Genomic DNA, 25,049 nt, shown 5'->3' on the forward strand with positions numbered 1-25,049 from the left:
GGGGAGAACGTGCAAACTCCACACGGAAAGGCCACCGTTGGCCGTGAAGTTCAAACCCGGAACCTTCTTGCCGTGAGGCGATAATGCTAACCACTCCACCACCATGCCACCTTCTAGATAGTGTGTTCATGTTCTTACTACTGAGCTGCCTATAATGGACACTTTTAGCTACCTAATTGTTCCTCCCATTAGAAATGAGCCCCGAGATTCTTAAGTTCATGTCTCTTAAGCTCAAAACCAGAACTCTGTCCTCCTTTTCCTGCAGAGTATTGAGTGCTCGGAGAATGAGAAAACGAGACGCACGGCAGTTGTCAAGCTTTACCCAGTCCAAACTTTAAAGGAGAACTGAATGCAATTTTTTTAATTATCAAAATTCTATTTATCTCATTTTATTAAATATAGGAATGCATTTTTGTTGCTATTTTGTCACTGCTATAGCGAGTTATGAGTGTTTGAAATATGCTCTGTAATATCAGTCCATATGTCCAAGCACTGGCCGTAAACGAGATTCGCTGAGACCTGTGCGAGACATCGTAGGACGGAAGTAAAACGTACAGCGGAAATCAAAGTGACCGACATCTGCCAATGTTGTCAAAAGACACGCGCGCCCTCTTTCGAATGCTGATGTAATCAAGCCGGAAGTTTGTGTTTTGATAGTGATTAGGAAAGTTTGAAAAAAGTAGGCAGTAATCGTCATTTAAACTCGTTTTTTTGTGCAATATTTCGTTTGGAAAACGGTTTTCAAAATGGCGGCACTGACACCTGGCGTTTCGAAGTCTCGCACAAGTCTCGTGATGATCGCACGGATAAGCGACGCCTGCCGTGGACCAAACGGACTAAATTCAACATGGCTAAAAACTGAATAGGTCGATAAATATAATATTTAATTGCAATTAGTTGCCAATACCGTATGAGTCACGATATAAAGCTACTAAAACTGAAAACATCATTGAATAACACGTTAATTAAGAAATAAAGCAAGTTTAAAAATGACTTCAGTTCTCCTTTAATAATCCGTGAACAATATTCATACAAAGATGACCAAACAAAGAACAAAAAAAATATAAAAGGAGGAGGAAAAAGATGGGGATTGATTCGACCAAAACATCTTGTTCTTTCTTATCTCTTTTTAAGATATTTTTTGGGCTTTTTTCACCTTTATTGGATAGGACAGTGTAGAGACAGGAAATGAGTAGGAGAGACAGGGAGGGATCGGGAAATGACCTCAGGTCAGAATCAAACCCAGGTCCCTGGATTTATGGTATGGCGCCTTATCCACCTGAGCCACGATGCCCCCGTTCTTTCTTATCTCTACTGGACACTCTGTTTACTGCAATAAGAACCGAAGAAAGCTCCATGTACAGAGATCATGAGTTGTTCAGGTGAATCTTAAAAAGGGAGAGGGAGCATGCAATCAGGTGATTCTAGATTTACCTCAGTGACTTGGATCAACATTCTTAAAAGGGATTTTTTTGGGGGGGGGGCTCATAAACGAATGAGAACACTTTGACAACCACTCTCTCTTCACCTTTTCCCCTTGTTTCTCAATCACCCCACCCCGTTTATATCTTCTATCCTCTTATTCTTGGGTTTCACGTGACGTCACAGCCGCCTCATTAGTTATTCAGAACTTTAGCTGGTGGTCTACCAGCGCTCAGTTGACAGAGCGTTTGTATGGAGAAGGTGCTTTGCTCGCATGAAAAATGCCTCACGCTTGCGTTGTTTTAGGTTGTTCGAATCAATCAAACCGTGAAACTGATAAAAGTTTCTTCAGGGTTCCCCGTGAACTAATAAAAAATGGTGAATGAACACAGGATTTCACAAAAAGACGTCGAGAAAGGTGGCTTTTGAACCTCTCAGTGCAATCGAAGGGAGCCGAGTCGAAGCACGCTCGAGTTTGCAGTGATCACTTGGTGAAAGTCCATATGTATGAAGGTCATGACAAAATTCTTACCCAACCATACAGTTACAATGCGCTGTGATCACTTCTCCTGGATCTTGTTTAACTAAGCTCCAGGTCTTTAAAGGGGTTTCTGATGATCTTTGTGAATGATTTACCTGAGAGATAAGAGCCAACACAAGTGAGAATCAAGCGAACTGTTTTTTGCTTAAAAAAAAAAATACTTACATGGGCAAAAACAATACAGGATTCATTCAGCAGCGACTTGATCCCGAGTTCCTTTACCCAGCTACATACAAAAAAGTTGTAAGCCTCCGTACACTTCCACGCTTTCATCTGTTTTGCAGTGTAGAAGGACGTCTGCAACACCAGATAGTTCGAGATGTCGGGGAACTCGACTGAAGGGTAGTTTTCTAGATCGTATGACAAATCCTTCTTTCCCAGACTGTAGGGGTCGATTCCATTGCACATAGCAATCTTCTGAATCTACAGTGCTGAGCGTAAATGAGTACACCCCGTTTGAAAAGTAAAATTTTAAACAATATCTCAATGAACACAAATAATTTCCAAAATGTTGACAAGACAAAGTTTAATATAACATCTGTTTAACTTATAACGTGAAAGTAAGGTTAATAATATAAACTTAGATTACACATTTTTTCAGTTTTACTCAAATTAGGGTGGTGCAAAAATGAGTACACCCCACAACAAAAACTACTACATCTCGTACTTTGTATGGCCTCCATGATTTTTAATGACAGCACCAAGTCTTCTAGGCATGGAATGAACAAGTTGGCGACATTTTGCAACATCAATCTTTTTCCATTCTTCAACAATGACCTCTTTTAGTGACTGGATGGAGAGTGATGCTCAACTTGTCTCTTCAGAATTCCCCATAGGTGTTCGACTGGGTTCAGATCAGGAGACATACTTGGCCACTGAATCACTTTCACCCTGTTCTTCTTCAGAAATCCAACAGTGGCCTTAGATGTGTGTTTAGGATCATTGTCATGTTGGAAAAGTGCACGATGACCAAGGGCACGGAGTGATGGTAGCATCTTCTCTTTCAGTATAGAGCAATACATCTGTGAATTCATGATGCCATCAATGAAATGCAGCTCCCTGACACCAGCAGCACTCATGCAGCCCCACATAAGGACACTGCCACCACCATGTTTCACTGTAGGCACCAGGCATTTTTCTTTGTATTCCTCACCTTTGCGACGCCATACAGTTTTGAAGCCATCAGTTCCAAAAACATTTATCTTGGTCTCATCACTCCAGAGTATAGAGTCCCAGTAGTCTTCATCTTTGTCAGCATGGGCCCTGGCAAACTCTAAGCGGGCTTTTTTGTGCCTGGGCTTTAGGAGAGGCTTCTTTCATGGATGGCATCCATGCATGCCATTCCTCTGCAGTGTATGCCGTATTGTGTCACGGGAAATAGTCACCCCAGTTTGGCTTTCTACTTCTTTAGATAACTGCAGTGAACTTGCATGCCGATTTTCTTCAACCCTTCTCATCAGAAGACGCTCCTGTCAAGGTGTTAACTTCCATGGACGACCTGGATGTCTCTGTGAGATGGTTGCAGTTCCATCTTTCTTAAATTTTTGTACCACTTTTGCTACAGTATTTTGACTGATAAGTAAAGCTTTTCTGATCTTCTTGTAGTCTTCACCTTTGTGGTGGAAAGAAATTATTTTCTTTGGGGAATTCTGAAGAGACAAGTTGAGCATCACTCTCCATCCAGCATCCAGTCACTAAAAGAGGTCATTGTTGAAGAATGGAAAAAGATTGATGTTGCAAAATGTCGCCAACTTGTTTATTCCATGCCTAGAAGACTTGGTGCTGTCATTAAAAATCATGGAGGCCAAACAAAGTACTAGATGTAGTAGTTTTTGTTGTGGGGTGTACTCATTTTTGCACCATCCTAATTTGAGTAAAACTGAAAAAATGTGTAATCGAAGTTTATATTATTAACCTTACTTTCACGTTATAAGTTAAACAGATGTCATATTAAACTTTGTCTTGTCAACAGTTTGGAAATTGTGTTCATTGAGATATTGTTTAAAATGTTACTTTTCAAAGGGGGTGTACTCATTTACACTGAGCACTGTATCTAAAGTGAGCAGTGGCTTCTAGATTATGAGCATACTCACTCTGATAAGTTATTGCTAGTTGTTTGCACTACAGCAGCCATTTTGGTTTGTTTGACCACCAGCTGTTTTACCGGAAATGAAATCGCTACGAAAAGTCACATGACTGAAACCCAAGAACACGTTTCTACCCAGAATTACACTTGTATCCTTGACTTGCAAGTCATGTCAAAGCAAAAATAGAAACCCAGATGTTGGCCATGTTGGTGGAGATGCAAACATTGGGTCAAGCGACATACCATACAAAACATAGTCATGCGTGCACAACTCTTTGTTTTTCCACTGCTTTAAGCGTTCTTTTAGCTCTGCCATATCTTTGTGCTGTATATGGTTGTGGTCACAACAGTACCCGTGACCGTGGCACGTGCCGATTTTTTAGAATTCCGTCCATGATTCGGAAAGAGGGCGAGGAAACTCTGAGGCTTAGTACGGAGAGGAGATGAGCACTGCTGAACAGTGCTTCTAGGCATGGAAAATTATACGATAGAAACAATCCAGACTGGGCACCCACTCAGAAAACAGGCTAGGTTTCGTCCAAGGTCGGACTTGATTTTTCGGTAGCCAAACCAGATAGAACGCGATATCTGGGTACTCGATGGTCAGTAGAAGTGTCTTATCTTCAGAAAAGTCTGACTTTTTTAAATAATATAGGTCAAAACCCACACATATCTATCTTCTCTTTGTATCGAATCTTCATTCAAATACTGAGAAAATTCAGCTTTGCTTACAGACACACTTTCAGCAGCTGCCATCCTAGTTGCTTTGTACATCCACCATCATGGCGGACGCTCATAACATAGCACGTATTGATTAACTATCCTTGCTGGGAATTGAACTCAAGACCTTCTGCTTTGAAATCCACCACTTTACCACTACACCAAGGAGGATTCAATTACAACAGAGAAATTAAAGAACTAGTCCTTTTGGACAACACTTGGTCACTGTATTGTCAAATTTTCACTAACGAACTGCTAATTCGGTCAACTTCATGAATTTTGGGACTTCTCATTAGAATTGTGTCTCCTCTCACAGTTCTCACCAGGTTTCAGATCTGATCGATGTTTTGGGTAGATCTTCCCACGAGGAACAAAACTTGGTCATTTGTTTGTTGGTTTTCGACATTGTTTATTTTCAGTTAAATCACGTGTCCTCCCTCCCTCAGTTCTCAATGGATTTCAGTTCTGATTGTTTTATTTGAAAGAACTAGACCTTCTGCACAAAACTTGGCCATTGTATTAGGTCAACTTAACACATTTTCTTCTGACTAGAATGGTATCTCCTCTCTCATCATGCGAATTCAGTTCTGATCAATGTTTTGAGTAGATCTTCCCTCAAAATTGAGTCCTTTGTTGATTTTCCTGTTGTAAACAGTTTGTCATGGAGGTTGGTCCTCTCTCGCATTGTCATATTTCAGTTTTATTTGATGTTTTGGTCGTCATGGTTGTTTTGATGCCAGGCCAGATGAGCTACGACGTCCTTGACGTTGTGTTTTGGTTTCTGTGCTAGTGTCAGTCTGTAGTCTCTTGATAAGAGTGGTATGTGTTGAATGGAAAGGAGATGATCTCCCAGTACACGTAATATGCAGCAGTAATTAGTCCATAACTGGGCTCTCCTGGAGGTAAATGTCTTGGTGTGTTTATCCTCCAGGGTTTCCTCTCTGGGGTTTTCAATTAAATTTTGAATGAAAAGCCACATTGCTGCGTTTATATGCAGTCCATTTTTGCCATTTTCATCTGATATTTATTTATTCATTTATTCATTCATTCACTGTCTATACCGTATACCGCTTATCCTACTGATGTGAGCTGGAGCCAATCCCAACTGAGGGGTTAGAGGTGGGGTTCTCCCTGGACAGGTTGCCAATCTATCGCAGGGCGAGCACAGGGACAAACCACCATTCACACTCATATTCAAACCTACGGGCAATTCAGAGTAGCCAGTTGACCTAATCCGCATATCTTTGAATTGTGGGAGGAAACCAGAGCACCCGGAGGAAACCCATACAGGGACAGGGGACAACCTGTAAACTTCAGACAGAAAGGCCCCAGTCGACCCCGAGATTCGAACCCAGAACCCCCTTGCTGTGAGGCGACAGTGATGACCACTGCACCGTTGCGTCAACACGTAACTTTTATCTTGACTCCAGTTTCACGCAGCTTTTTCTTGATTTTCTTCAGTGTTTTGTTGAATCACCTAATAATCCCTTGAGGTTTAAGTGTGAATTCATGCAATATAGTCAATATTGCTACTAGAGATGGACAGTAACGAAGTACATTTACTTGAGTACTGTACTTAAGTACACTTTTTGAGTATCTGTACTTTACATGAGTATTTTTTTTGGGAAACTTGTGACTTTAACTTCACTACATTTGAAAGGCAAATATCGTACTTTTCACTCCACTACGTTTCGGTCAAGGTCCTTGTTACTATGAAGCATCTTTGAAAGTGGACGTTTTTTACCTCCGCCAAGGAGGTTATGTTTTCGGTAGCGTTGGTTTGTTTGTTTGTTGGTTTGTCTGTTAGCAACATTACGGAAAAAGTAATGAATGGATTGCTCTGAAATTTTTTCCAGAGGTGTGACTGGGCACAAGTAACAATCCATTAAATTTTGGCGGTGATCCGGATCACCGTCTGGATCCCGGAATTTTTTAAAGGCAGAGGTCTGTGCTCTCCAAGTGCTTTTCTAGTTTCTTTTCTTTTCTAAAACGTGATGGTTTTTTCGCAGGTGACACTGAGACAGCCTATCAGTAATCACTAGGGTCACGTCACGTTCATAGACTGTATAAAATCGAGTTTAATTATTTCTCAGCAGCATTATTTGAACACGATGAGTTGATGGCAGAATGTAAGGAGGCGGTTCTTCTGGAGAATGCACGCACTCATGGCCCATGAACCCATGTTTCAGTTTTCTGAAAGGATTAAAGATACGTTTCGTTTTAAATGTTTGCTTTGTTTGCTGAAAACGAACCACGTCACGGCCTACAAAAACTCGCTGTTCAACCTGCGGAAGCATATTGAGGTATATAAACGTTTTATTCCAAGAGAAAGCTTGCAACAAAGTTGTCTGTGCTTTTAGAGCTAGCGATAACATTGCAATAGCTATGCAGTCTGGTTAGTCAAATGACTTTGTATGGATTTGCCCGCCAAGTTGCCGTAGCCTTGTCCATGGCTAACGTTAACACATAGCTAGTTAACGTGGACGCTGTTAGTTAGCATGTAAAAACAGAGTTACGCTAACATGAATGATGTTAACTTATCTGAAGTCAAGTCAAGTCAACTTTATTGTCAAATATGCTATACATGCTCGACATACAGCACAGATGAAATTTCAGTCCTCTCTGATCCACGGTGCAAACAGGCAATGCAATAAATAAAAATAAAAATAGAATAATTGAAAAAAACAAACAAACAATATAAGCAGTATAAACACTCTAGATAGGAACTAGACATAGACTAAACACTCAGACAAACAATTTAAACAGTATAAATAAACAGTATAAACACTAGATGAGAACAAGACATAGACTAAACACTCAGACAATATAAACAGTATAAACACTAGATAAGAACTACACAAAGACTAAACACTCAAACAGACAATATAAACAGTATAAACACTCTAGATATGAACTAGACGTACACTAAACACTCATATATACATACATATATACACATATATAAGTCCTTTCAGAAATATGTTTTAGCATAATCTTGCCAAATAAACAGAATGTAGAAATCTTTCTTTTCTAGTAGCGTTAGCTACCCAATATGATTTTGAGTTTGAAAAGAGTTTGCTAGCATGTCAGGTGGAGTTTCACTGACTAGCTAGCTTAACGTTAAACCACCATGATGGCACAGCATGCGTTCATTTTCTGAATTCACATTTCTGTCTTTGGTAACGGCGTTAGGTTTTGTAAGTGTTGTGGCAATAATACAACGTACCTTTAATACTTAAGTATTTTTAAAAGCAAGTACTTCAGTACTTTAACTTAAGTAAAAATTTGACTGGACAACCTTCACTTGTATCGGAGTCACATTTGACCAGCGGGATCTGTACTTTGACTTCAGTAATGCAGTTGGGTACTTTGTCCATCTCTGCTTGCTGTCTCAGAGGAGTCGATATCTTTATGCAGCAGCACTTACACAATGTTATAAACTTAAACTGGTCAAGAAACCCTGTTGTTTTTGACCAAATTCTTAAGGATATCCAGAATGTGTGCGTTGATTTAGTAATCGATAACTTATGCTATAGAGGTGGGTTTGCCAGTTAAAAAAAAAAAGATTAAAGTCAGATCTTGGAAGAGAGCAATTCCAGCGTTATGGACATGACACTTGAACTCAAAATGGCAACAAATGACCCAGTGCATGTTTTATTGTCTCCCAGTATTTAAACAGGTGTTGCATATTTTAAGGCTGTACCATACTGGAGAAGTGATAGAACAAGAACAATTCCCATAGTACATCTAGGGCATGCCAGAAAACGCCAATAAAAGATGCGTTATGGACGTGACAGAAAAAGTATCACTTTTCTTGGGTGACTGTACATTTTTATCAAACTCTGTGAAATTGTAAACCTAATGTCGAAATGGAGATATCCATTTGATAGAGGGGTCCAAGGTGAATATTAAAAAATCTTTGTTTAAAATATTTTGTATTTCATGCAGAGTTTCGGAAGGAAAAGTCAGCGTTATGGATGTGACGAAATTCCGTTATGGATGTGACGCGTCTGAAATAGACATGGCATATGTTTAGAAAATCAGCAATTTAACCACCATAACCCTTTGAAAAACTCTCTAAATATCAGCTAAAACTATCAAAGTTCTTAAATACTATTTAGGATGGCTATTGTTTTGCTGTTTTGTGGATTTTAGCATACATTTCTGTGGCTTGTGGCAATAATATAGAATTGTACACGATCAAAGTTGATTTTAGCTTGGGTTTTACATTACAAGAAAGAAAGACTGACAGTGACACATTAGGTTGGTTACAAATTGGTTCAACTTATTCACATCTGTAAAATACAGGCCTAGGTGATATCTCTGGGAGTGGTTTTGATGTCAAATCCATTTGATGTATTACATGTTGCTTTAATTTTGCATGGTGAGGTTGACATTTACATGGAATTGCCCAAGAACATATAGATAAAAATGAATGGATATTGTGGGGGGAAAAATGGATGCATGAAATTTCTTAAACTATATACTATAGATCTCTAAAACAAGGCAGAAAATTAGCACAATAACACCATCCAAAAAGATTTTCTACAATATATGGTCTGTTAAATCCCTCTTTTGCAATCATAGATGGGCCATAAAGATTAGAGAATTTAAAAAAAATCAAAAAAAAAAAAAAAAACCCAGCAATCAAGAAAGACATCTGGTGAATGCTTTAATGGATCCAGTAGTATTCAGTCCTAAACACTAAATGCTTTTAGTATAATGAATGAAGTCGTGCTGCACACTGTGATATTCCTCTATAGTCCATTATGTGTCCCCTGGATTCAATTCAGGCTTTCTTGTTTAAACATTTTGATTCAAAAGCACGGATTTAAATGAATAAACTTCACAGCAGGGAATGAAATATATGCCACTACAATCTGAATGCCAAGTTTACAAATCATTTGTTTGCCTTTACATGAACTGAATGAATTTTATGAAAAGCATAGAACATTTCAAATTAAATTTTGCTCACACAGTGCATTTCAAATTCAGTACTTCAAAATTTCAAAAGATTACATCTGAAAAGCGGGTACAGATTTAAAGGCGGTGTAACGGAAAAAGTGTTTGCTTGTTCAAATCCCCATAATGCCACAGCCGTCCACCAGCAGCACAATCAGAAGGCAGGAGAGCGGAGAGCAAAATTGGTCATGCACTCTGGGTGGGAGGGATGGCACACACACTCTCCCCTGTCAGACACTAAACATTAAACTTTTGTGGGCATTTGTGAGCTTGTGTATGTGGAAGAGGGCAGATGGATATTTCATCTGTCATGCAGTCTGAACAGCAGTTTGAATAGATGTGTTTGGCTGGCTTCATATGTCTGGGAGAAAGCAGCATATTGACCGTTCCCAGTTGGTAGCTGTGGTGTGATGGGAGAGGTTTCAAATTGGTGTTCAAAATGGAATAGAATGAAAAAAGAGAGAAAATCAAATTTGATTGATTGATTGATTGATTGATTTATTCTGAACAGTAAAGAAGATATAAAAACAAACAAAAAAATAAAAATAAAAAATGCAATCATCAAAACATCGTCATAAACAGAATAGCGTAGCCACAAGGCAATCACATAATAATGTTCGGAAAGGATTAGGAAGAAGTAAATAACTTATCAAATCCTAACCCTCTATACCACCACTAATCAAACGTCACTTTCCACCATAATAAACTATATATACAAAAGAAAACAAAAGCAACAAACAAAAAGAAAACATACCAACATACCAAGACATACCAACATGGTATAATATCTACCAAATCAAATCATATATATACAAATACTTATGTTATGCATATATACACACATACAATACATATATACAGTACATACATATACATATACCTATAACTATACACATCCATACGTACACAGATGCCCATATCATAATTATGCATATAATTGATATGATTTGTTGTTATTTCAGCCGAGCAGCCCAAAGTGTATTCCAGTGTAAATTGGTGTGTTTTAGTGTGTGTGTGTGTGTCTAAAATATATATATATATATATATATATATATATATATATATATATATATATATATATATATGAGTGATTCCACGCTTATGGGTACTGAAATGGGGACATGAACTCATTCACCTAAAACCATTTCTTTTTTTACCATCAGGTCACAAAACATGTAATCTTTAATGAATGATATGTTAAAAGATAACTTTAATTTTCTGAGATGTAATAAAAACACATTTATATGCCAAAGTCAGAATGTAACAGAAGTGTTGTGGACATATATATTCTCAATTTTAACAATGTAGAATTACTTTTTGAAACATAGGAAGGTGATGTTTTAGCAAATATAATTAATAAACATGTGTAGTAGAATAAACATACACATTCTTTCAATAAGATTAACATGGTATAGAGCTAGATTGTAATTAATTTGTAACAGACGCGAGATGGACAATCGTAACAGAAGTAATGTAACAGACATCATTTTGGAACTCATAGGCTTGACTTTGGCATATAAATATGTTTTTATTACATCTCAGAAAATTAAAGTTATCTTTTAACATATCATTCATTAAAGATTACATGTTTTGTGACCTGATGGTAAAAAAAGAAATGGTTTTAGGTGAATAAGTTCATGTCCCCATTTAAGTACCCATAAGCATGGAATCACTCATACGGTATCTATATTTCTTTTCTTTTGGCTGCTCCCGATTAGGGGTTGCCACAATGGATCTTTCGTCTCCATTGCTCCCTGTCTTCCACATCCTTCTCTACCACACCTGCCACTTTCATGTCCTCTCTCACCACATCCGACACATACACACACATATATATATATATATACACACACACACACACACACACGCTACATTAGCTTAAACCACAGGCATTGTGATCACACATCTAACTTTTCTATATATATATTCCTGTTGGTTTCGACTCTGATATGAATAAGATTTGTTTGAAAAATTTGAATCTGAATTTGAAACGGATTGTGTCACAGAAATATTTGAAAATTTGTACAAAAATTTTCTGCACCTCATATAGTTGAATTAAAAACCCTTGCACACAAATTTCAGCCCTATTTGCTCTAATGCAAATTTTCACTTCGATTTAAATAAACATTATTTAAATAATTCTGTTTAACCGCTTTCTAGATTCTGGTTTTCAGACCCAGATGAAGCTTTCTTTAAGGCCATCCAACCAAACTAAAAACCTTTAACTAAAAAATGTCAGCATTTTAATATCGTTATCAGCTGAGATTAAAACAAGTGTGTAAAAATAGAGTTCAATCCTTATACTGCAATAAATGTGGACGGAGGGGTTAAAATGCTACTTAAACGGCTAAATCTTACCTTCTTAAACAAAACAGTCAGACCTCTCTAAATCCCCCCGTTTTATTATTTGCTCGGCAACATAGGGGGCTGTACATCATGCTGCCAAGAATCTCCCATAATCCCCTTGGCCTGGTCTGTGGGTCCAGCTGGACTCTGTGACAGATGTATTGGGTGTCGCAGAACAAGCGGTGGTTTTGTTGTGGGTTTGTGAAGTGCAGCTTACAAGAGCAGATTGTAGACAAGCAGCTGAACAGGTAGTGGAGGTCTTCCTTCTAAGGCATGTGTTTATAAAAACGCAACACGTTTTGTTTGCATATTTTCACAAGTTGGAAGAATCCGTGGATGATTTTATATTTATTTGTTACCTCGCTTGGAACGGAGTCCACCAGGGGGCGAGGTATTGTTTTCGGTGGGGTTTCTTTGTTTGTGTTTGTTTTGGTTTTTTTTTTTTTTATTTATTTTTGTTAGCAACATTATGGGAAAACAGCTGGACTGGCCTTCATGAAACTTTCAGGATAGCTGGGCATTGGTCTCAAATAGAACCTCCAACATTTTGAGGGTCATCCAGTCAAGGTCAACAAAAAGGTCAAAATCGTTTTTTTTCGTGATATCTTCCTTCATGTTCATCATATTGACCTAAAACCAATTCCAAAACGTTGATCTTTCAATTCTGCTTCCACTGATATGCTACATGATGGGGCATCTCTCATAGTTTTATTAGCGGTTGAGGGTCGAGGTCACTGCTAAAATTGGTGCTTGAAAGTTTGTGAACCCTTTAGAATTTTCTATATTTCTGCATAAATATGACCCAAAACATCATCAGATTTTCACACAAGTCCTAAAAGTAGATAAAGAGAACCCAGTTAAACAAATAAAACAAAAATATTATACTTGGTTATTTATTTATTTATTGAGGAAAATGATCCAATATTACATATCTGTGAGTGGCAAAAGTATGTGAACCTTTGCTTTCAGTATCTGGTGTGACCCCCTTGTGCAGCAATAACTGCAACTAAACGTTTCCGGTAACTGTTGATCAGTCCTGCACACCGGCTTGGAGGAATTTTAGCCCATTCCTCCGTACAGAACAGCTTCAACTCTGGGGTGTTGGTGGGTTTCCTCACATGAACTGCTCGCTTCAGGTCCTTCCACAACATTTCCATTGGATTAAGATCAGGACTTTGACTTGGCCATTCCAAAACATTCACTTTATTCTTCTTTAACCATTCTTTGGTAGAACGACTTGTGTGCTTAGGGTCGTTGTCTTGCTGCATGACCCACCTTCTCTTGAGATTCAGTTCATGGACAGATGTCCTGATGTTTTCCTTTCGAATTCACTGGTATAATTCAGAATTAATTGTTCCATCAATGGTGGCAAGCCGTCCTGGCCCAGATGCGGCAAACAGGCCCAAACCATGATACTACCACCACCATGTTTCACAGATGGGATAAAGTTCTTATGCTGGAATGCAGTGTTTTCCTTTCTCCAACCATAATGCTTCTCATTTGAACTAAAAAGTTCTATTTTGGTCTCATCTGGCCACCAAACATTTTTCCAATAGCCTTCTGGCTTGTCCACGTGATTTTTAGCAAACTGCAGACGAGCAGCAATGTTCTTTTTGGAGAGCAGTGGCTTTCTCCTTGCAACCCTGCCATGCACACCATTGCTGTTCAGTATTCTCCTGATGGTGGACTCATGAACATTAACATTAGCCAACATGAGAGAGGCCTTCAGTTGCTTAGAAGCTATCCTGGGGTCCTTTGTGACCTCGCCGACTATTACACGCCTTGCTCTTGGAGTGATCTTTGTTGGTCGAGCACTACTGGGGAGGGTAACAATGGTCTTGAATTTCCTCCATTTGTACACAATCTGTCTGACTGTGGATTGGTGGAGTCCAAACTCTTTAGAGATGGTTTTGTAACCTTTTCCAGCCTGATGAGCATCAACGTTTTTTTTTTTTTTAGGTCCTCAGAAATCTCCTTTGTTTGTGCCATGATACACTTCCACAAACATGTGTTGTGAAGATCAGACTTTGATAGATCCCTGTTCTTTAAATAAAACAGGGTGCCCACTCACACCTGATTGTCATCCCATTGATTGAAAACACCTGATTCTAATTTCACCTTCAAATTAACTGCTAATCCTAGAGGTTCACATACTTTTGCCACTCACAGATATGTAATATTGGATCATTTTCCTCAATAAATAAATGACCAAGTATATGTTTTGTCTCATTTCTTTAACTGGGTTCTCTTTATCTACTTTCAGGATTTGTGTGAAAACCTAATGATGTTTTAGATCATATTTATGTAGAAATATAGAAAATTCTACAGGGTTCACAAACTTTCAAGCACCACTATAACTCAAACAGTTGGAGATAGAGAGATGTTTATCATTATCAACATATAGGAAGTCATATATGGGCTTTCATTTGGCACCATGACTTTTGTTTGTTTGTGTGTGTGTGTCTTTGTCTGCTAACAATCTAGCGTCTAGACGGTTGCACCGATTGACTTCAAATTTTCAGGGTAGGTGGGCAATGGTCCGTAGATTACCTGATTTAAATTTTGGGGATAATCAGGTCAAGGTAAAGGTCAAGGTCACCGGAAAGGTCAATTTTTCGGTCAAAATAACATATTTTCCATTATAACTCAAAAATGGTTGCCAATAGACAAATGTTTACTCCTATGAGCATGTAGGAACTCCTATATGGCCTTTCATTTGGCACCATGGTCTTTGACCTTGAGTGACCTTGAAAGGTCAAATTCAAGGTCACGGATTTTCAGAGGGCTATCACTTGAAAACGGTTGATGGTAGACAGATATTTACCATTATCAACTTATAGGAAGTGCCATATGGGCTTTCATTTGGCACCATGATCTTTGACCTTCAATGAGTTTTTGAAATGTCAAACTCAAGGTCATGGATTTTCATAGTACTATAACCTGACAGCTGATGATTTGAGAAATATTACCATTATCAACATGTAGGTATAAAATAAGTGCTGCCAGGCGAGGTTTGCTTTGCCTGGCGACACTTGTTTTGATTTTTTTTTAAACTAGGTGGATAAAGTCAGTCTTCCTGCTCCTATTGACCACAACATATTTAGGTTTTCAAATGTTTTGGGTTTTCTTAGGCAAAAGCTTTTGACATGTTTCGACGGTGTAACTTCCGTCTTCATCAGAGGGTCACCCGGATGTTGGTGTGTGACGTGCTTTTGTAATCAGCTGATGTTACGGAGGTGCGACCTCCCCGTCAACATTGACAGGTCGGTCACACCTCCCGCTGTCAGTGTTGCCCCCTCAGGACGGCGCTCCAGGTGTGGGAGAGCATGTACGCCCCCTCATCCCTGTTTATTGTTCTTGGGCTACGCTTTCTGATTTCTATTGACTCCTTAATCCAACGGTGGTATCTGTTGTTCTCTTGTTGTATGATTTGAGCATTGTCCCAGTCCATTATATGATTTTCCCTTCTGCAGTGGTCTGTTATTGCTGATTTGAGGTTCTCTTGCGTGGCTTTATCTTTTTTTGCTCTTGTTTGTCTCTGTTCTGTTTCTTTTTCACATTCCTTTTTATGTTCCTTTTATCGTATGCTAAAACTCCTTCCTGTCTCCCCAATGTAGGTTTTATTGCATGACTGGCATGGTATTTCATATACGACATTGCATTTATCATGTCGGTCGATTTTGTCCTTAGGGTGAACTAGTAGCTGTCGTAGTTTGGTGTGTGGTTTCACGGGTGTTTGTATGTTGTGTTTTTTCACGGCTCTTTGGATTCGTTCTGTAACTCCTCTGACATACGGTAGAGTCACTACTGCTTTGCTTTCTTGTTTTTGGGTTGCCTGTTTTCTTCCTTTTTTCGTCTGTGTCTTTTCTTTTATTTTCACTTGTTGTGCGCCTTTGTGTATGGCCCATGGTGGATATTGACATGTGATCAAAGCTTGCCGTATGTGTTGTTCTTCTGTTGCGCGTTCTGTGGGATCGGTTATGATTGCTGCACGTTCGTAGAGTGTTCTGACAACTGACAGTTTGTGTGCGATGAGGGTGTTCGGACGTCCAGAGCAGATATTGTTCAGTATGTGTCGGTTTTCTGTAGATTGTTATTTTGATGTCTGTTATTTTGATATTTTGTTATTTTGATGTCCACTGCAGAAGGGAAAATCATATAATGGACTGGGACAATGCTCAAATCATACAACAAGAGAACAACAGATACCACCGTTGGATTAAGGAGTCAATAGAAATCAGAAAGCGTAGCCCAAGAACAATAAACAGGGATGAGGGGGCGTACATGCTCTCCCACACCTGGAGCGCCGTCCTGAGGGGGCAACACTGACAGCGGGAGGTGTGACCGACCTGTCAATGTTGACAGGGAGGTCACACCTCCGTAACATCAGCTGATTACAAAAGCACGTCACACACCAACATCCGGGTGACCCTCTGATGAAGACGGAAGTTACACCGTCGAAACATGTCAGGTAAAGGAAAAAACTCTTACATGTCTGTAACAAAAGAAAACTAATGACTTGATTTAATAAGAAGACATAACGAACGTGACACATCTATATAACTAAAATCATTTTGCTTCATTGTGTTGCATTTTTTTCCCATTTCTTGGTTGTTGTTTTTTTCCTTATTAAATCTGACCATGCAATTAAATATTTGTTAGTAGTACAATAAAAAATCTGATTTAGATTCAGTACAAAATTATACTTTGTTCCTCCATCCATAAACAATCCTGAATAATATATAAAGTTTCCCACGTTTCATGTTTTTTTTTTTATTGTACTTAATGAACTTCGAACGTTTGGCTTTGTTTATACCATCGTTTAATTGGTGAAATATTGCGGTTTGTTTTAAGACTTTGGCGTTTGCCTGTAAAGTTGTTCACTCGAGCCTCACATTGATGCATTATATTAAGGAGTGGTGTTGTGTTTTAGGAAGTAATAGAAGGTTAGGCAGAAACTGTAGCATCATTTTATGGGTTAAAGAAAGTATCCTCTAGTCTCAAGCACTATGCTGCAGGACCAGGCTTTAAGAACAGGACAGGAGGCGAAGGCACTGTGCTTTATCTGGGCCACGGGGGCATTCTGGGTACTGGAGTGTTAAAGGAATCCTGCTGCTCTTATCATACATGGTGCTGTTGGATATGGAAATGTAATCCTGCTTCCACTGAGACTAATATCCCATACCACAACAAACACATAGCTGTTGAGTTGGTGGTTGTTTTGTTGCAGAATGAACAGCTTTTAAAACAACGGGCCTCAATATTACATAATCTGTTCTTTGCTTCATGCCCAGTTAAGACTTAGTTTCTTTGAACTGCAATAAAAGCTGATAATGAAGGGTTGATGAAGCACATTATCAGCAAAAAGATCAACGTTGTAATTTCAACCCCAGTTCCAAAAAAAATTGGGACGCTGTGTAAAACGTAAATTAAAACAGAATGTGATGATTTGCAAATCAAAGAAACCTTATATTTCATTGAAAATGGTACAGAGACAACATATCAAATGTTGAAACTGAGAAATCCCATTGTTTTTTGAAAAAAATATGTATGCTCATTTTGAATTTAGTACCATCAACATGTTTAAAAAAAAAAAAAAGCTGGAACAGGGACATGTTCCAACTTTTTTTGTGTGTTACATCACCTCTACTTTGAATAACACTGTAAATATTTGGGAACAGAGGAGACCAATTTCTGTAGTATTGAAAGTGAAATGCTGCCTCAATCTTGCCTCATGTACAATTTTCAGTTCAGGGTTTCCTTTTTGTATTTTGCACTTTGTAATACATCCAGTTTTTCAATAGGAGACAGGTCTGGACTACAAGCAGGCCAGTTTAGCACCTAGACTCTTTTACAGCTGAAATAAGCAAGGCCTTCACTGAAAAATAAGAGTGGCTAAGTCAGAGTCCAGATCTTAACTGAATTGAAATGAGGAATTTTCACACAGGAAATCACAAAAGTATTGATGAGAGAAAGCAGTTCTGTAGCTAGGAATAGCTTAAAATTTTGCCTCACTGATCAGCATCAGGTTGTCGTTGCTAAAGGAATTTGTACCAGTTATTAAATCCAAGGATCACATCACATCACACATCACATTATCTCTAGCCGCTTTATCCTTCTACAGGGTCGCAGGCAAGCTGGAGCCTATCCCAGCTGACTACGGGCGAAAGGCGGGGTACACCCTGGACAAGTCGCCAGGTCATCACAGGGCTGACACATAGACACAGACAACCATTCACACTCACATTCACACCTACGGTCAATTTAGAGTCACCAGTTAACCTAACCTGCATGTCTTTGGACTGTGGGGGAAACCGGAGCACCCGGAGGAAACCCACGCGGACACGGGGAGAACATGCAAACTCCGCACAGAAAGGCCCTCGCCGGCCCCGGGGCTCGAACCCAGGACCTTCTTGCTGTGAGGCGACAGCGCTAACCACTACACCACCGTGCCGCCCTAAATCCAAGGATCCACATATGTTTTCCATCCTGGACTGTGAATGATTGATTATATCTCATCTCATCTCATTATCTCTAGCCGCTTTATCCTGTTCTACAGGGTCGCAGGCAAGCTGGAGCCTATCCCAGCTGACTACGGGCGAAAGGCGGGGTACACCCTGGACAAGTCGCCAGGTCATCACAGGGCTGACACATAGACACAGACAACCATTCACACTCACATTCACACCTACGGTCAATTTAGAGTCACCAGTTAACCTAACCTGCATGTCTTTGGACTGTGGGGGAAACCGGAGCACCCGGAGGAAACCCATGCAGACATGAGGAGAACATGCAAACTCCACACAGAAAGGCCCTCGCCGGCCACGGGGCTCGAATCCGGACCTTCTTGCTGTGAGGCGACAGCGCTAACCACTACACCACCGTGTCGCTTGATTATATCTACATAATAAAAAATTAAACATGTAGTTATTTGTATTATTAGTTTAGAGTAATTAATGGGGAAACCCAGTTAATAACAATGTGTTCACAAAGGAGTTGGGACTGGATTTTCAAACCTCTACATTTTTGTGGTTACTGCCTCAGGCCCTGTCCACACGGCAACGGATTCAGGTGACTCCGATACAATTGCTTATCGTTTAGGCCTGGCGTCCACACGGCACCGGCGTTTTGGGTGCCCAAAACGCAATCTTTTTGAGAACGGGTTCCAGAGTGGAAAGATCTGGCAACGTTGCCGTTGTGAAGTCGTCTGGATGAGTAGAACGGATTTGTTTACGATGACGTCACAACCACATGACTGTGAGTGCTTCACGCCGGGTAGAAGTGTAACGAACTCGAGGCGAGTTGTCAACAAATCCTATAACTTGGTTCATGAAACGCGCTTACAAAATATTTTCACTGTGAATATTTATTGTGTAATGGTGCAAAGTGAGAGAGAGAGAGAGAGAGAGAGAGAGAGACTCTGCCCTTAGGGCAGAGTCAATCCCGCCAGCAAAAATAGGGAAAAAAAAAGGAGCGATCTCACCTCTTCAGATGTGGGTTTAAGTCCTACAATACATTCCTCAAAAAGGGCGTAGAAGAAATTAATCCATCAACGTGTAGCATTCAATTTATTCCGGACCATTAAAGACGCCGCCTTCCGCGTAGAATCATACGTCATCCTCGTCGCCATTTTGGAGAGGCCAAAGCGGAGAATAAAGATTCATGTGCTGCGTTTAACTGTACCAACAGGTTTGCTGTCCAAACGAGATCACATGGGATTACCTTTCACAGGTGAGAAACAACAAATTAATCCATCAACATGTATCATTCAATTTATTCCGGACCATTAAAGACGCCGCCTTCCGCGTAGAATCATGTCATCCTCGCCGCCATTTTGGAGAGGTCAAAGCGGAGAATAAAGATTAGCTGCGTTTAACTGTACCAACAGGTTTGCCGTCCAAACGAGATCACATGGGATTACCTTTCACAGGTGAGACTGGAAAAATACTTTTCATTGTATTTGGTCATTATAATGTAATTTTACGAACAGATTTTCCTGACTTTGTGGCTAATATGAAGTCTCGCGCATAATAGTTTATGCGCATGCGTCCTTACTTCTTCTATTGTTCTGGTGTCTCCGAAGGGACCGTCTTACAGCGCCCCTAGAGGTGTGGCATGTGTATTGCATCGTTTTCAGCAAGCGTTGCGTTGCCATATGGACCTGATATTTTACTGATTGTTGCCCATTTGGACGCGATATATTTTTAAATAACATCTCGTTGCCATTGTCGTGTGGATGTAGCCTCAGAGAGGTGAAGCGAGGCAGTAGCCACGGTCATCGTGCTGTCAGAATGAGTGCAACAATAGCGCACTGCGCATACGCATTACAATCACCAGAACGGTGAATCGTGATCTCGTGATACAAACAGTTGATCTCGCGTTATCAAAAGTACACAAGAACGAGTGGCGAAGCCACTATGTCATTGTGTTGTAAGAATGTAAGAATGAGCGTAACAATAGCAAAACTTCATAACCAATCAGCACTTATCCTGATTAAGTTCGATTACCCGTTCTACTTCTTGATACCAATCAGAACCAGAAACAAAATCGGAGAAACCTCGTTATAACTCCGTAATATCGGAAGATAATCGGCAGATTAAAAGATAAACGAAATTCACCTCGTGGTTCGCCAAGGCTACTGATTCGATATCAAGTAAGTGGTGTTTATTTGAAGAAAATTTACCTTTTGATTATCACAGCTTTTGTTTGGTCCTTCTGAAAGGTCAAATGAAAGGTTTTGTAAGTTTTTTTTTTTTTTTTTTTAGCTTTTTGGCAGATATATTGAGAAGCCGTTATCAAACTTCCGCTATTCGCTTTCAATTTATTTTTAAATTTTTTTGTTTTAGTGTCTTTACAGTATACGTGTGAGACAAAATTTGCTCATTAATGCTAAATAATGCTTCTAAGACAATTCATGAACAAGTGCTTTCTTTCTTACTATTTTGAAAATAGATCGAGTTCACAGCACTGTAATTTGAACAAAACACAGTCAACAAAATACTACAAGCCATGATGCTGCTCACAGCTTGGTGATGCTTGCAAGAGATGAGGCGAGTATAACTGATAACATCTCCTCTCATTATCTCTAGCCGCTTTATCCTGTTCTACAGGGTCGCAGGCAAGCTGGAGCCTATCCCAGCTGACTACGGGCGAAAAGCGGGGTACACCCTGGACAAGTCGCCAGGTCATCACAGGGCTGACACATAGACACAGACAACCATTCACACTCACATTCACACCTACGGTCAATTTAAAGTCGCCAGTTAACCTAACCTGCATGTCTTTGGACTGTAGGGGAAACCGGAGCACCCGGAGGAAACCCACGCGGACACGGGGAGAACATGCAAACTCCGCACAGAAAGGCCCTCGCCGGCCACGGGGCTCGAACCTGGACCTTCTTGCTGTGAGGCGACAGCGCTAACCACTACACCACCGTGCCGCCCTAACTGATAACGTGTGTGTGTGTGTGTGTGTGTATATACTATATTTACTGTATGGACATGGGATCAGAAAGCAAATTTATTTATAAGCAGTAGCCACATGTACTCATAGGGTAACTATTTTTTATCTCTTGCTTCAAGGTAAAACAAAAACGCTCTTCCTTGCATAGTGGACAGTGAGGGGGGAAATGAACGTTAAATTTGTGCTCAGTCTGTATGTAGAAATGCAGTATGCTGTCTTATGTTGGTGAAGTGATTATATATAGGAACCTTCTCTGTTTCAGGTGAATTTCGTGGCATGTCAGCTGTGTGCGCTCCTCTCTGCCTTCTGTTTCCGGCTCTACCTTCACCCCAGCAAGACAAGTCCGTTTGTGAGGCATGTTGTGGCCACGATGCTTGGCTTCTACTTTGCCCTCTTCTGCTTCGGCTGGTGAGCCCCAGTGGGGATTTCTGTTCTCCGTGAAAGCAATAAAGATCAACAAAATATAATTAAAACAGCCCTGTGACTAACTGACTAACTGACTGGCATCACATCCAGAGTATGTGTATTCCTGCCTCAGACCCAGCGTTCCTAGGACAGGCTCCAGATCCACTGTAGCCTTGACCTGCATAAAGCAATTACTGAAGATGAACGAGTGAATTAGACCTACTTGGATTAGCGTTTTGTGATTTGTGAATCCGTCCATTTGCTTTTCTCGAATGAAATATTTAAAAAGCGAGACAAACGTGCATTAGTTTTAATGGCACGTAGCATGAGTCATCTCTGCCCTCCTCTTCACGTCGAGATGAATGTGTAAAGCTGTGGATCACTTTTACAGATGGCTGTGAAATGGCTGTGGTTTGAAACGCTCCTGCAAAAGCCAAGTGTTATTAACAGAGAAAAGAAACGCTGTGCATGTAGCGTTCAATAATGATTGAGCAGGACAGTATCACGGTTGGCGCATCAGTGAAGAAATTTGTCTTGTTAACAAATTAGATTTAATAGCATAAATCAGTCAATAGTTAATAAGTAATGAGTGAATTCTCTGACGTGTAGCAGACTGTAATTGTTGGTGACATGTTTACAGGCACTCATTAAACTGTCCCACAGTTTTCACGATGGTTGTCTTGATATATTTGTGTATATCTTTCTGCGGTTGAGTGTGTTTTCTGCCAGAAAGAAAAAGATGCATAAAATTGACTTTTTTTTTATAACAAAATTCTGAAAATGTAACATCTAAAGATACAGTGTCTTGCAAAAGTATTCATCCCCCTTGGTCTTTGTCCTGTTTCGTCGCATTACAAGCTGGAAGTAAAATGGATTTTTGGGGGTTAGCACCATTTGATTTACACAACATGCCTACCACAAAACAGAAATCTGGAGTGTGCATAGGTATTCACCACCCCAAAGTCGATACTTTGTAGAGCCACCTTTTGCTGCAAGTCTCTTGGGGTATGTCTCTATTAGCTTAGCACATCTAGCCACTGGGATTTTTGCCCATTCCTCAAGGCAAAACTGATCCAACTCCTTCAAGTTAGATGGGTTGCGTTGGTGTACAGTGATCTTCAAGTTATGCTACAGATTCTCAATTGGGTTGAGGTCTGGGCTTTGACTGGGCCGTTCCAAAACATTTAAAGGTTTCCCTTTAAACCACTCCAGTGTAGCTTTAGCAGTATGTTTAGGGTCATTGTCCTGCTAGACCGTGAACCTTCGTCCCAGTCTCAAACCTCTGGCCGACTCAAACAGGTTTTCCTCCGGAACTGCCCTGTATTTAGTGCCATCCATCTTTCCTTCAGTCCTGACCAGCTTCCCTGTCCCTGCGGATGAAAATATCCCCACAGCATGATGCTGCCACCACCATGCTTCACTGTAGGAATGGTGTTCTCAGGGTGTTGGGTTTGCGTCACACATGGCATTTCCCATGATGGCTAAAAAGTTCAATTTTAGTCTCATTTAACCAGAGAATCTTCTTCCATGTGTTTGGGGAGTCTGCCACATGCTGTTGGGCAAACTCCAAATGTGTTTTATTAAGCAATTACTTTTTTCTGGCCACTCTTCTATAAAGCTCTACTCTGTGGAGTGTGCGGCTTAAAGTGGTCCTATGGACAGATTCTCCGCTGTGGATCTTTGCAGCTCCTTCAGTGTTATTTTTGGTGTCTTTGTTGCATCTCTGATTAATGCTCTCCTTGCCTGGTCTGTGAGTTTTGGTGGGTGGCCTTCTCTTGTCAGGTTTGTAGTGGTGCCATATTCTTTCCATTTTGCTATAACGGATTTAATGGTGCTCCGTGGGATATTCAAAGTTTGGGATATTTTTTATAACCCAACCCTGATCTATACTTCTCCACAACTTTGTCTCTGACCTGTTTGGAGGCTCCTTGGTTTTCATGTTGCTTACTTCATAGTGTTGCAGAGTCAGGGTCCTTCCAGAACAGGTTGATTTATACAGACATCATGTGACAGCTCATGTGACACTTTGATTGCACAAAGGTGGATCTTAATCAACTAATTATGTGACTTATGAAGTGAAGTGGTTGGACCAGCTCTTATTTAGGGGTTTTGTATGAAAGGGGGTGAATACCTATGCACACTCTAGATTCCTGTTTTTTCATCTTAATTATTATTTGTGTCACAATAAAACAACAATTTTCACCTTTAAAGTGGTAGGCATGTTGTGTAAATCAAATGGTGCTAACCCTCCAAAAATCCATTTTAATTCCAGCTTGTAATGCGACAAAACAGGACAAACACCAAGGGGGATGAATACTTTTGCAAGTCACTGTCGATCGATTCATGTAGTGAAAATAAGAAGTCATTTTTAATCTTATCAAGTGCATAGGTCAGAACTCATTAGTAGAATAACTGTATTAAAGGAGTACGCCACCCCCAGGTGAAATTGAGTCAGTCCCTGCAGTCCCTAGAGTTGGATGAGTGAGCCAAAGCGTTTTGTAGCCGACCCAGCCATTGTCCTGATCTAGAAACGCCCCGGTTAGCTTTAGCTTAGCGTAGTCGCTGTAATCCGGCGTGTCCAGCTAGCGTTGTCGTTGCAAAAGTGAGTCAAATAACTCAAGATTTTTTATAATTATTTCTCATGACCTGTAGATTCACATCGAGTACACATATCAATGCAAATTAACACGAAGGAATTTACTAGACCAATTTATATATGGAACTATTTTCGGCCACAGCACAGGCAAAGCACCGCTGCAGGCGCAAAGACACCACGCAGCACCTGAAAACCCTGGTTTCCCTGGTAACACTGGTCTTTGCGCCTGCAGCGGTGCTTTGCCTGTGCTGTGGCCGAAAATAGTTCCAGATATAAATTGGTCTAGTAAATCCCTTCGTGTTAATTTGCATTGATATGTGTACTCGATTAGCCTAGTAAACTAGACCCACCCACCTAGCGGCCAAAAATATTTTTGCCTAGCGAGTGGGTCTAGCCTTGCACCATATAAACAAAAACACCCCGGGCATCAAATCGTGCCCGCCAATCACAACGCAAGGTTTTTGTTTGGATTCTTTGGGCGGGCTTTTGCAGGAGTGACGACAAAGCTG

General features: G+C 40.1%; 1 protein-coding gene across 2 annotated transcripts in view; it reads left to right on the top strand.

The window, feature by feature from the left end:
* mboat2b (membrane bound O-acyltransferase domain containing 2b) overlaps positions 1-25,049 on the top strand; it is a 145,556-nt gene that overhangs the window by 62,320 nt on the left and 58,187 nt on the right. The window contains exons 1-2 of one of the 2 annotated variants that reach the window (XM_060917852.1): positions 12,383-12,468; positions 21,802-21,947. In XM_060917852.1, coding sequence (XP_060773835.1) covers positions 21,910-21,947 — 38 coding nt within the window. In that variant the 5' untranslated portion in view covers positions 12,383-12,468; positions 21,802-21,909. Of the gene's footprint in view, positions 1-12,382; positions 12,469-21,801; positions 21,948-25,049 lie in introns of those variants that run through there. The other variant, XM_060917851.1, reaches the window with a different exon arrangement.

The sequence above is a fragment of the Neoarius graeffei genome, chromosome 3, assembly GCF_027579695.1.
Source record: "Neoarius graeffei isolate fNeoGra1 chromosome 3, fNeoGra1.pri, whole genome shotgun sequence".
Classification (NCBI taxonomy): Eukaryota; Metazoa; Chordata; class Actinopteri; order Siluriformes; family Ariidae; genus Neoarius; species Neoarius graeffei.